This window comes from Suricata suricatta, chromosome 5 (assembly GCF_006229205.1).
Source record: "Suricata suricatta isolate VVHF042 chromosome 5, meerkat_22Aug2017_6uvM2_HiC, whole genome shotgun sequence".
Lineage (NCBI taxonomy): Eukaryota > Metazoa > Chordata > Mammalia > Carnivora > Herpestidae > Suricata > Suricata suricatta.
Window position 1 is genome coordinate 47,524,810 of NC_043704.1, and position 13,819 is coordinate 47,538,628.

Below are 13,819 nucleotides of genomic sequence, written 5' to 3' on the forward strand. Positions count from 1 at the left end.
TATCCCCCTGCTTCTCCAGGTACTGGGGCTCTCCCCTCCTTCTGATTCATTTTCCTTATTTTATAGTTTAGGAACACAAGGCCCTGAAAGGCACACAAGGATATCATGTCAGAGAAGTGACTACACTTGGGGTGTTGACTATTCACGCTCTAGGCCCTCAAAATAACATTTGTGGAGCATATTTATCAGTGAATCTCCATGTTTCTGTGAATTCTTGTGCCTTGTAGTGGATTTTTGTCATTAAAAACAAAAGTCTCTTACCCATTCTCAGCCTCCTTACCAGATGTATCCTCAAGAACTGGCATTGATTACATATTTCTTTGTCCTTTCCTCTCTCTGCTGCCATTTTCTCTGAAAAATGTTTAGTGAATTAACTGTGAAAACCTTGTGATTTTTCCTCCCAGACAGCACATCCATCTCTCTCTCCTTCAAAATAAATTCCACCCTTAGAAAAAATGGAACTTTCAATACCAAGATAGCTGTGGTTTGGTTGCTTTCAGAGCTTTGCCTGTGTTCAAAGGGCAGGATGTTACCACGTGGGCTAATTACTTCGATGGAGCTGTGGTAGAAAAGTAGTGGATTTCAGAGACGGCCCTCCCTGTGGCTGACAATTTATCACAACTTGGTGTTTTAGGCTTAGCCCCAGCTTGAGAACTAAATTTTCTTAAATTTAAATTCACTTTTGGGAACAGTCTTGTGGAATGACTCTGCTGCTCTTGAACTGTGTAACAAAGAAAGAACAAATTCACATGGACTGACCGAGAAATTGTCGAGAATTTTTTTTAGTTCTTTTATAATTCAGAAATTTAATTCGGAAATTTCCAGGGCTAAAAAATCGCAACTCTAGCAGGGTTACTGTTTTGACTAGAGATTAGCTTGGAGTGGGGACTGGAGGGGCAATTTTGGAAGAAACTGATTAATTATTTTTATTTCCAAGTTCTGTTGATTTGATTTAAAGTTTTGACCATGTGGGATAGAAATTCTAGGACTTGACTTTCAATATTAAGTCATTCAAGGTTATGTGGCTCAAAGTAATTTTAGTTAAATAAAACTTCAACAATTGAACCCCAAAAATAACCAGCTCAAAAGCAAAAAAATGGTCAACAATTTGGGGTCTCATGATCTGTACCTCTCATCTTTAAACCCACAAAGACACACATGTACCATAGAGTAATTTAATTAATAAATATTTTAGTATTAATGGAATATGGGAAAGGCTAGGATTTGTTCCTTGGTTCAAGGAATTTTGTTTGTTTCACAGTCTCCTACAAATATACCAAAATGAACAATCTACTGCCATAAAAGTCTGCTAATAAAAACAAAATGCTAACACAGGAAGTTGGTTTGCTCACTTAATCTTCTGCACATACTAATAGAGAAGTACTAAGTGCCAATCAGGATGGGACAGAAAAAAAAGATCTTCCCATGCTTTTCATCCTTCCTTGCCACCATCCTAGGAAAGTATTGGGAGAAACATCCATGGTGGTAAAGGGCTCTCTCTCCTGCTTCCAGCAAGTGCCCATGCTGGCTAGGAACTGAGCACAGTGTTCTTGACATTTCAAACTTCTCAGCTTTCAAAACTTTCATCAGAACTTTTAATTGTAAGAACAATCACTAACTCATCTGAGCTTCACCTGATCTCTCAACCTTTCTTGAGTAAGATGCTGCACGACAATGAGGTATCTAAACGGTCAGGATTACAGAAAAGGACAAAAGGCAAGAGCTTCTAATATGACAGCCTTCCATAGGAAGTTGGAGTCCATAAGCAAGCCTCTCCTCCTCTCTGTCTCTCCCTCCCACATCTAGAGGCTGCCCTGGAACCCCTGACTTCCTGAACTTGAGGATCTAGCTGAAGGCCACTCAGGGAACATGTTATGTGCTCTTGTCTTTTTACCTAACTTGGTTTAAACTTCTTATTCTCTATGACTTCAGATATTTTGGGAATGAGTATAAATTTATCGCTTTAATCAGTTCATTTGTTACTTACAAAGGACTACTTCAAACAAAACTACTGAGTTTTAACTGTCTGTGTAACAAGGATATTGCTGAACTCTGTTGGTAGAAATTCACTTGTAATCCCATTGGTCTAAATAAGAGTCCAGGGTGAGATAAAAGTGTTTACAGTAAGCAAATGTTCCACGAAATTTATATTTTACAGAATAGATTATAACTATTTGCTCTAAATAAGTAACTTTACAACAACTAGTCCATTGGATTGCAGTAAATGAAACTTCTCCACACATTCTCCCCTGCAAAGGCCTGTAAACAGCTTTAGTTCACATTGTGTAACTTGCACAAATTGTATTATTGCAGAGAAGGCAGAAAGATGCCCTCCAGAGGGCTCTCCAGTCCTCTGGACACACCAGGAAAGAACTGACCTTGCTGCACGTCACCAGACCCAGAGAATGGGGAGGACCTTACTCTTGGGATACGCACATCATAGCCTACTTTACTACAAAACTGCCTTAAATTCTGCATCTTCAATTTTTCCTAAAAAGTGAACACTATTCTTTCTAAAACACATGACTATGTCATACCTACTCACTATCCACTTCTCCTTCCCAAGATGCATACTCTTTATTCATTTGTCATTTCTCTGACACGAGGTATACATCCATACTTGCTAAACAACTCTGAGGGAATTTTTGAGTTTACATATTATAAGAAGCTTTTTTAAATCATTTGTAGCCATGTTTTAAAGATTTCTCTAAGCTTCAATTTTTATTCAATCTTTCAATGTGATTTTAGAAATTATAAACGACTGTATTTTGGTCCTTAAACTTTGTTGTTGTTTTTTAATTTTTTTTTTTAGTGTTTTATTTATTTTTGATACAGAGAGAGACAGAGCATGAGAGGGGAAGGGGCAGAGAGAGAGGAGACACAGAACCAGAAGCAGGCTCCAGGCTCTGAACTGGCTGTCAGCACAGAGCCTGATGCGGGGCTCGAACCCACAAACGTGAGATCTGACCTGAGCCGAAGTTGGAGGCCTAACCGACTGAGCCACCCAGGCGCCCCAAACTTTGTTTTATTTAGATTCTTCCTTTTGTTTCTGGTCAGGTGCGGCTTCTTCATCAGAGGAATACTTAGGGGGAGGGAGGAGCTATTCAACCTTTTCCTGTCCCGTCTCCAGCTGTAAGAAGGGAGAAGGTGGGAGATAAATTTCACTTGATGACATCCAAAAGGCTGTCATTCATGAAATGATGTAGCTATGAAGTGTGGGTATGTTGTTCGCGGCCACAGCCGCCATAGAATTTTAGAACTAGAGGGGACCTTGAAGTCAGCTAGTCAGTGCCCTCATTCTGCAAAGGAGGAAACTGTTGCCCCTGCAGGACAGGGGACTAGCTTAGGTCAGAACTAGAATTTAGGTGCTCAACGCTGTGAGGACAGTGATGTGTTCATGTTATGGGGAGAAAAGCAAAACAGAGCAAAAAAAAGGATTCTACTTTAGAACTTTCTCTTTTAAGGGTCCTCTCAAGTATTCTTTGGGGGGGGTAAGGGTCCTCTCAGGTATTCTTTGGGGGGGAAGGGTCCTCTCAGGTATTCTTTGGGGGGGAAGGGTCCTCTCAGGTATTCTTTGGGGGGGAAGGGTCCTCTCAGGTATTCTTTCGGGGGGAAGGGTCCTCTCAGGTATTTTATAAACTATTTTGCAGCTGACATGATTCTATTTCGAGACAAAAGGAGTTAATTGCAGATCTCAGATATGTTAACTATTATTTTAAGAAAAATATTCTCCAGATGTTTCCCGCCTCCTTTGAGAATGGAAAAGAGGAAATGAGTTTAAAGTTCAGCAAGAAAGATCCAGATTAGATATTAAGAAATGTAGGTCTGTGAAGTCCTGCAGTTGGTTACTGAAAAATATTGTGAAATCTCCTCTTTTGGGGAACTTGTGGAATGTGGGGGCTGGTCATTCGCTTCCGAGGGCTATGTGGGTGGCCTGTTTCTAGACCTGGGGACACAACCTAACTGACATCCAAAGTTCTGTGGGGCCCGTGAGGTCATGCTCTGCTGAGGTTGTTTGCTGCTCTTGGTTATAGCAGACTCTTCAGGGAAGCATATCATCGCCAAGCTGCTTTATATTTATATCAGTCCTGATAGATGTAAATGAGAAGACTGATGAAAACTAATGAGTGCTCATGATGATCTTACCTGCGCCCTCACTGAAGTGACTGACCAACATCTGACAGGTTTATTTCTTTGTGCTCCATCTCAGCATACGCACCTTGCCAGTGGCTCTCTGACTTCATGAATACCTTCAAGCTTGTGTCCCTAGTCCAAGAAGCAAAAAGTAAGGGATCCAGTTCAAGATCTCATCCTATATAACAGAGAAATTCTTTCTTTCAGCTAAAAAGGCAGCCTTGGTATTTGGAGGACAAGATGGATGAAGTGACAGCATGATACTGTTAGATCTGTACCCTGTAAAGCAAAGTAGAAAGATTTGTTAGCTAATGTACTGGATGACAGCTCCTAAAAGTAATCAAAGAAGAATTTCAGTTTTTTAAGATGGAATCTAACAGTCTTGGATTTCAGTAAAACAATCAATTTTATAAATATAGGATGGGGAGATATCATTTTAGTTTAACATTAAAAAAACTTAGTAAGAGGATATAAGATTAATAATATAATGTATTTGAAGTATATTCAGGGTACTGGCATAAAGTAAGTGCTCAAAAACATAGCTAATATTATTATAGCTTTTATGTTCACCGCCCTCCTTCCCCAACCATCCTCTGCTTCTGGTTTTCTCATATACAGTCGCCGATTTTGCCCCTTGCCACCCTGGAGCAGCATTGAGCCATTCTTCCACCTAACCCCTCAAAATCCATTCTGACAAAAGAATTAGGTTTTCTTCAGAAGGATTAGGATTTCTTCCTCTCTGAGGAGATGGAGCAGGGGATTTACAACGCAGTCTTGTAATAAACGTATAAAGCCCCTGTGAAATGAGTATTTTCTTTTCTGGAGTGCTCCTCCACTGGACGTCTCCTCTTCTGGGACTCTCCTCCATGCAGCAATCAACTCTGCGCACACTTAGTCTCCTCCAGGATCCTCCAGAACTTCTCTATCCCCTGTTATTTAGAGTTGCTTTTCTTTTAAAGCCCAGGTGCCAGACCATCCAAGCAGAGAAGGCTCAGTTTCTATAGTGAAATGGGTTTCAGAGAACATCATCTTGACATGTGATAACCATCTACCTCCCTACCCAACCTCTCCTGCTTTGTTTTGCTCCATATTATCCAACACTACCCATATGTATGTATTTTGTTATTTTTTGTGTCCCCATCAAAGCGTAATTCTCAAAATGTTAAAAACGCAATTCTCATTCATAAGTGAACACATCAAAGTTTTATTTAATATGGTGACAAAGTTGGTTTGAACTAAAATATTAAAAACCTGTTTTTTATTATAATGGGCTGATAAAAAAATGCTGAGTTACATATAGTTAGATACAAAATTGGTTAACATAGCAAAGAGCAATAAAACCATACCCTTTTCAACATAGCTGACTCATTAATATCTGTAATACTAATCAATTATGCAATAAAGTTACATATCCCTAGTTAGATGATCCTAAGGTGGTTTTATTTGCATGGCAGTAAAAGATCAGGTAACCATCCATCTTTTGCCTTATCCAATTTTGGGATATATTTTTAATTTCCACTTCCCACTTCCCACTAAAAGTAAGCTACATGTACACTGCCATTTATGAGTCAAAAATGATGCTCTCTCCGACTGGCTGCTCCTACCAGGTTATAACTAACAATAGTTGTACAACAAGGTAATAGGTTGCTTTATGAAGGTTTCCATTATTATTAATATTCAAATAATTACTATCAAGGCTTTCATATTTCAATGGTTGTAGGTAGGATTCTAAATGCAGAGTGAGGCTGAAATAGATATTTTCTTTTTTTAAAAAATGAATTTTTTTTACATTTATTTATTATTGAGAAACAGAGAAACAGATCACAAATGGGGGAGGGGCAGAGAGACAAGGAGTGACAGAATCCAAAGTAAGTTCCAGGCTCTGAGCAAGCTGTCAGCACAGAGCCTGAAACAGGGCCCGAACCTGTGAACCGTGAGATCATGGCCTGAGCTGAAGTGGGTCGCTCAACCGACTGAGCCACCCAGGTGCCCCTGAAATAGATATTTTCTAAAGCCCCATTAACACTAAGAGTTTTGGCTGTGAAGATCAATCAAGCAATAAATATTGAGAAAATGTAAAGAATATCACAGATTTGCCTTGTCCTCAGCTTACAATCGTTTGAAGTATAATGGACAAAAAACAAAACGAAAAAAACAAAGGAAACAGGAAAACCATAAGGTTGATGAGCTGCATTTAACTTTGTGTTAAACTTTCAACAGGAAGATAATGATGGTTGAAAAGGTAAGGAAGACATTGTAGAAGTAGGAATTGAGTTGGTCTAGAGGAATGGTCTACATGATATGAACTGAGTTGTGTCCACCAGAATTCCTATGTGGAAGTCCTAATCCCTAGACCTCCAAATATGACTGTATTTGGAAGGGTTGTTTTTTTTTTTTTTAAAGAGGAAATAAAGTTAAAGTGAGGTCAGTAGGATAGGCCCTAATTAATCTAACATGGCTAGTGTCCTTATAAAGCACACAAACACACAGAGGAAAGCCATGTGAGGACACAGGAAGAAGATGGCCATCTATAAGCCAAGGAGAGAAATCTCAGAAGAAACCCACTGTGCCAACATCTCGATCTCTAATTTCTAGTATCCATGATTGGGAGAAAATAAATTTCTGTTGTTTAAACCACTCAGTCTAAGATACTTGGTTATGGCAGCCCTAGCAAACTAATATAGTGGGGTTAAAATCTGAAGGATTATAAAGAAGAAACATTCAAGAAGAAAAAAAATACAATGAAATTGTCAAAATGAAGATAGACATAGATGAGGAATAAAATTTTGAAACAATGGTTTACATTAGTGAAAGGCACCTATGACTACCAGTGTGATAAGACTTTGTGTGTGTGTGTGTGTGTGTGTTGTGTCTTAAGAGAGACAAGTAAGCCTTTCAACTTTCACATCTCTATCCAAAATTTATTTCCCCAAAGATGTCTTCGCCACCACGCTTCCCAGAACAGTGTCTTCCACCCCAAGACATTCTTAAGCTCTTCACCTGCTTGGTTTTCTTCATAGCACTCAAATATGGAATTATAAAATTTATTTTTAACTTATTTATTATTGCCTGCCTCCCTACACTAGAATGTAAGTTCAATAAGATCAAGGCCTCACCTAATTCACTCCTCTCTCCAATACCCAGACAGTTTGTAGCAGTTAGTAGGTACTCCTTAAATAACTATACCTAATGACTGAATTGCTCTGAGAAGTGCAATCAGAAGAGAACCTTCTTTGAGAGGCATGGGAAAGCCAAGAAGACAATTCTGGTGAATATTGCAGGAGTAGGATTTTGCCTGACTTCCCCTTGCTCCAGGGGTGATAAATCTGTGAGGCTGTGAGACCTTGAGAAACTACAGATCCTGTGTGAGGGACTTCCAGGAGCTGATGAGAGAGGCTGATCAACACACACACACACACACACACTCTTGCAAAGGGAAAGCTGGATTTAAGGCAAGGACTGAAGGTTTAAATACTTAAACATTCTTTTGTACAGCAAGCCAAAATCTCAAGGGGGTAAATGTACAAATAAAATGCTGAGCAGCATTTAAAATGATATATATCACATTATTCTGTTATATACATTACAGGTCACATGAGGAAACTGAAATTCTCTGCAGCCCTTCCCAAATATAGGGAACCATTCAGGGCTGTGTAAAATGATTAGGATTGGCAACTCTGACACCAGAATGAGTAACTGCCTTGGTCCAGCAGTTCTTTTTTTTTCTGCCATTTTTTAACAAGTACATTTTAATGGCCATTATTGTTTTATTCATGTTAGGTTTATCATTACTGCAGTTAACCTCACATTTATTTTGGCTAGTATCCTTCTTTGAAAGTCGGTGACATTTCAGTTGGTTTTGATTTGTCTTCTTGGTCACTCTCCATTAATAATAACAAATTTGAATGGTGCTTTTCAGCTTACAAAAAAATTCCTATTATCATTTGTGCGCTCAAACAGCTCTGTGGGAGAGGCTGAGATTATTTCTTTTTTATAGTTTCTGTTTTATAGGTAAGGAAGCTGAGACTTAGGGGAAGATAAGGCACTTACCCAGTCATGGACATGGTGAATGGTAGAGCTACAACTCAACTCTAGGTCCTTGGCTGCTGCTACAAGGCATGAAACCTATCACTAAATTGGTCTGACTGGGAAAGAGCCACTGTCCACACACATTATACATGTTGATGTTCATGTATACTCAAATGCACACACACGTGAACACACACGTACAGTTACCAAGTAGCAATCTAAGAAAACATCACCTAGAATTCACATTGTTGTATCCTGCATCCTCAGGGGCAGGGAAGAGGCAAGAAAACCCGTTACCACCGTGTTCCCCCTGAAGAAATTCCAAGGCTCCTTCTTCCCGCCAGGTGTTTGTATAGTGTTACACAAATCTGATGTTCTTGTGAGTGATTTGGGGAGAACCACCACACCACTTTGACCACCAAAACTATCCTCAGGGATAAGAGGGAAAGTAGTAAGGGTAAGTCAAGCGGTAAATTCTAACCAGGGCTCCTACATAAATATTCAAGTTAAAACTGAACAAAGTTTATTTAAATAAAGAGCCAGAGAAATGGCAGATGGCAGACCTAAGGAGGTGGTTTTCAGGAGAGAAAGGCCAAGACTACAAGAGGAAATAATTGTAGTAAAGTAGGATCCCACTGGGCCTTTGGTATTCAACTGGTCTTCTTCCAGGAATTTTGCTTCCTTCCAGTTTTCCAATGTTTCGATAGATTGTCCTGGTTTAAAGATTATTAAGTATAATCCAACACATTCACTGAATTGATGGGAGGGTGAGCGGCCAAGTATGCTAGCTTACTAGCACCACACCACAAGTTTAGGGTTTAGTAATTAAATTCATTCATCCCCAGATAGAACTCAGTCCCAGCTCATACATTACCAGGTATCACTATGTATTTCTGGTATAGATTAACGCTTTCAGCCTTAGACCCTGAATGTTAAGGACTCTAGAGAAACAATTGAGTCTTATTTTGACAAATAAGGAATTTGAAGGGATCTGTTCAGATACACAAAACTAAAATGAGAAGTAAGGTCTTAAGTTCTGGTCTTCTGAGTGAACAAAGTAAGGAATGGTGGTTTATATAGTACGCTATAATTTGTATCTTAAAGGAGTATGCATTATTTGTGCATATTCTTAGAATACATCTGGAAACATATGAAGAAAATGGGAAAAACTGTTGCTTCAAAGGGAAAGGATTTAAGATACTGGAGAACAGAGGGTCTCTGGGTGGCTCAGTCAGTTGAGTGTCTGACTTCAGCTCAGCTCATGATCTCATGGTTCATGGGTTTGAGCCCCACATTGGACTCTGTGCAGCTTGGAGCCTGAAGCCTGCTTTGGATTCTGTGTATCCCCCTCTCTCTGCCCCTCCCCCACACACATTCTGTCTCTCTTTCTCAAAATAATAAACCTTAAAAAAAATTTTTTTAAAGATACTGGAGAACAGAAGTGGATGAAAAATTTACTTTTTTCTGGATATCTCTTGCTACGCATTAATAGTTACACATCTGTCACTCCTACTAAAAAAAGTATAAGCTCTGTGGGGGCAGGGCCCATTGACCATATTATATTTATCTTTGTAATCTCTAGGTGGGTCTAGCATTGTGTTTGATGAGTAGTCAATAAATTATCATTGAGTACGTACAAAAGATGTTCTTTCACATCTAAAATAAAAATGGACCATAAGGGCACCTGGGTGGCTCAGTCAGTTAAGTGTCCAACTCCTGATTTCAGCTCAGGTAATTATCTCACAGTTTGTGTGTCTGATCCCACATCAGGCTCTGAGCTGACACTGTGGAACCTGCTTGAGATTCTCTCCCCTCTCAAAAACTTAAAAAAATAATAAAATAAAATGGACTATTGAGTATAAATCAACACCAATTTTGTGGCTCTTTCCAAATGGTTTATAATAATCATTCTTAGAAAGACAGAAAATAACCGCTTTCTACCTACTCCCACTTGCCAGTACATGTACTATTTAGAATACACTTGAGTTCTTGAGACTATTCTGATTTATGAAATGGAGAAAGTTTTATAAATCATTTTACTGACATGTTCTGGGGAAAATATGGTTAGTATACTTAGGAAAATTATAAAGCAGTGAATTTTGTGGTAGAGATTCCATTAAATATTTTCTTAGGTGCTTTTTATTAACCAAATTCTCCTGTAGCCTGTTCACACTCTTGGCATCACTCTTGAATAGGATGTCGCAAAGTGAACACGTATTTTCTAAGAAGTGGAAAACTCTGATCCAGAATTAAGTAAGGCAGAAGCATGGAAAACAAACTCACAGGAGACTGGAAATTACATTATTTAGAGATAGAAGTTTATTCAGAGTTCTCCAGAATATTATGACATTAAAAATTGTGAGAACCTTGCCACTTCTTTCCCCAGCATAATGAGGACACTGCACATCGGATTCAGATTTCCTAGTCCTGTAACAACCTGTGGGGAGCATCTTATTATTTGTCCTGTCAGCACCAGGGAGACTACTTCAGCGTGTACCAGTTGCCCCCTAGTGGGCTTTTGTGAGCACTGCAGTTCCCCGGGCTTCTGGGTCTTCAGCCCTGGACATTTCCTGAGGTCTTTTCAAGCTGGTTTTTATAAACGTATAAGCCCCATTTGTATTTATTCCGTCAAGTGTTAAATTGAAAAGTGTACTATTAAAGGACTTGTAGAGTTTATTCATGTGAGTAGTTAAACAGCTCTATTTTATACAATGAATTTGCTGTGTAAACTCCTTTCTTTCATAATAGTACAAAGATAAACAATGGACTCCGGGTCCAATTGAGCAGATTCTACATTAATGACTTTATAGTATTTAAGTATCAGAATGAAATGGCATTCCTGTATGTGCATAATTATGATAGTGATTTTTAAAACATCTGGGGACTGTCTTATATAGTAGCTTCTTTCCAATTCAGAAGACTTCCGTGGTTTGCATTGTTGTTGACTGCTCACTGTTCAACTTTACTATTTGTGACTGTACCAAAGCAGCGAAAGGGCAGATGAAAAATCTCAGTCCCTGGCATAAAGCCTATCAATCACTTACCATTTCCACTTAGAATGGAATTTTGGCACATACTAACAAAGCTTGATTGGCCACCAAGTTTGCCTCCTTTTGGACAATCTACTCAATCCATTAGGATTAAGTTTACTGCAAATGTGATACTCAGAAGAATAATGATTTAAAGAAGAGGATAAACCTTTAGCTCTTTCTTACCTAAACAAATTCCAAATTTATGGATTAATATGGATTAATAATCTTCAAGGCTGAGGTTCATTCTAGCCTGTTGCTCCACCAGGATTAGTGCACAGATTTCACTTCTGGTCTGAGATGTCTGGGCTGCTTCCAGGCAAACGTGTCCACATTTCAGCCAGCAGGAAGGAAGAAGGGGAAGAACAGGACCACTCTCGTTCAGGGTCACCCGTGGAAGTTGTACCCACTGTGACTACATCCGTTTGTCACATGGTCACCCCTCGCTGAAATGCCTTTATTCTGGTCTGTTTTGTTCCAGCTAAAGATCAAGGATTCCAATACTACGGAAGAAGGCGGAACTGATATTTGAGGATATACAACAGTCCTTCCCATAGCTTATAATCCCTTCAATTGCCTTCATTTGACAGTTCCTACCCTTTTCTGGTTTTTTGCTTGTTTTCTACTGAAAGGCACCATCTTCCTCCTTTTCATTTGTCTTCTGCTGGTGATATTCTGCTGATAATGACAGTTTCCTTCTTCTCCCCTTTCTTTCTCTAAGTAGACACGGCACTTGGCCTGTAAGGTTTTCACCATGTCAGTGCATTCCTTCCTTCCACAGGTGATGGCTGTGCCACCCGGCCCTCTGCAGCTGCTGGGAGTGCTGCTTGCCATTTCCCTGGGCTCCATCAGGCTCATTCAGGCTGGTGCTTACTATGGGATCAAGCCGCTGCCACCACAAATTCCTCCTCAGATCCCACCACAAATTCCACAATACCAGCCTCTGGGCCAGCAAGTACCTCACATGCCTTTGGGCAAAGATGGCCTTAACATGGGCAAGGAGCTGCCCCACATGCAGTATGGCAAAGAGTATCCACATCTACCCCAATATATGAAGGAAATTCAGCCAGTGCCAAGAATGGGCAAGGAAGCAGCTCCTAAGAAAGGCAAAGGTAACATCACATTCTGTGCTGTTATGAAACGGCAGCTTTCCAAAATCCTCAACTATGAGATCGGGGAGAAGCTACACTTTAGAAATTTTTATTCTTGAATGTGCTACTGACATTCATCAAGTGTTCACTGTATTCTAAACTCTATCCTCAAAAAGTTCAAGACCTAAAAATACAGACAAAATTAGTTTTATGTTGTGTTTTATTATTTTAACAGCATTAAGTGGCACAAAACACAATTACGAATAATTTATTCCCTTACTCATTATCTATTCAAACATTTGGCAACTATTTCATGAGCATCTATTTTTGTGTCAGACTGGCCACATGCAGTGGAAAAAAAAGGTGACAAGTCAGTCTTCTGAACTGGGACAACAATGTTGTAAGGACCTATTGTGTTAAAAAATATATATATATTTGAAAGCACTTTGTGATCTAGGAACTGGATAAATGTCACTGTTTTCAAGTGTGCTTGAATTAAGCTACTACACCTGTAAATCAAAAAATGATAAAAGGAGACTATAAAATAGGGTAAGGACTGCATGAAGCGATGAGAAATTTTCCCATTGCTTTCCAGCCACATTCATTAGTTATTCAGCACCTACAAAATTCTTAGCACTGAGAGAGACACTTTCTTAAAAACTTCAGCTGTTTTATCTGGATTCTGAGGAAACCTAGCATTTGTAGGCAAGGAACTGTATCGGTAGAGCAGTTCCCTTTGAGGAAGCGGAGGCCATTCCTACTGGTCCTTGCAAAGCAGGAAGCTCTCCTTCTGGGGTACGACTGAATTTGGTGCTAAGAGGCCTAGAGGCCAGAAATGAGAGACCTGAGAATAATATAATATTGTATGTCAACTATACCTCAATGGGAAAACAACAAAAAACAAAACCCTCTCTGAAACTAGTTTTCTTTCTCTTAACTGAAGAGTTAAGATTTGTTGAGAAAAATCAATGGCATAAGGTAAGAAAAAGTGCTAACTAAATACTAAAGCACTACAGAAACTTATGAGTTGCTATAGCTGGTTTTCAAGAAACCCTAGGTAAGAACAGAGTGTGATCCAGGCACTGTGCGAGACACCAAGGATTCGTGCTAAGTAAGACGTGACCCTGCTCTAGAAGCATTTTATATAGTAGCTACACACTGCTTAGCAATAACATGTCTTAATGGCACTAGAATATCTACTTAGCATAAAAGAAGTATTCCCAATTCTCTTCTCTTTGGGAGCTGATATTCCACTTAAGGGATTATCAGGATTGTTTTTTCTTCCTTTCTTGAGTGGCCTGCCTGGCTCCTAGCACTTCCTGTACTCATTCTGATGGGTACCAGATTGCAACTGGGGAATTTGCTAAGAATATAAGTTCTATGGTTCTATTTTGTTCCCTGACAGTAGTTCAGTGAAAAATATAATGGTCAGGATTGATTTGTGACTCTGTTAAAATAAAACTTTGAGGCCATAAATTTCATTTATGTTTCACTTCAGTAGCGTAGATGATCCAGAGTTGTGTTGCTGTAAAGGCA

General features: G+C 39.3%; 1 protein-coding gene across 1 annotated transcript in view; it reads left to right on the plus strand.

Annotated features, from left to right (window-relative positions):
- The window catches only part of COL8A1 (collagen type VIII alpha 1 chain), a 542,567-nt gene that overhangs the window by 130,482 nt on the left and 398,266 nt on the right, over positions 1–13,819 (plus strand). Inside the window, exon 3 of the mRNA XM_029939185.1 lies at positions 11,974–12,304. Coding sequence (XP_029795045.1) covers positions 11,977–12,304 — 328 coding nt within the window. The 5' untranslated portion in view covers positions 11,974–11,976. The remainder of the gene's footprint in view (positions 1–11,973; positions 12,305–13,819) is intronic.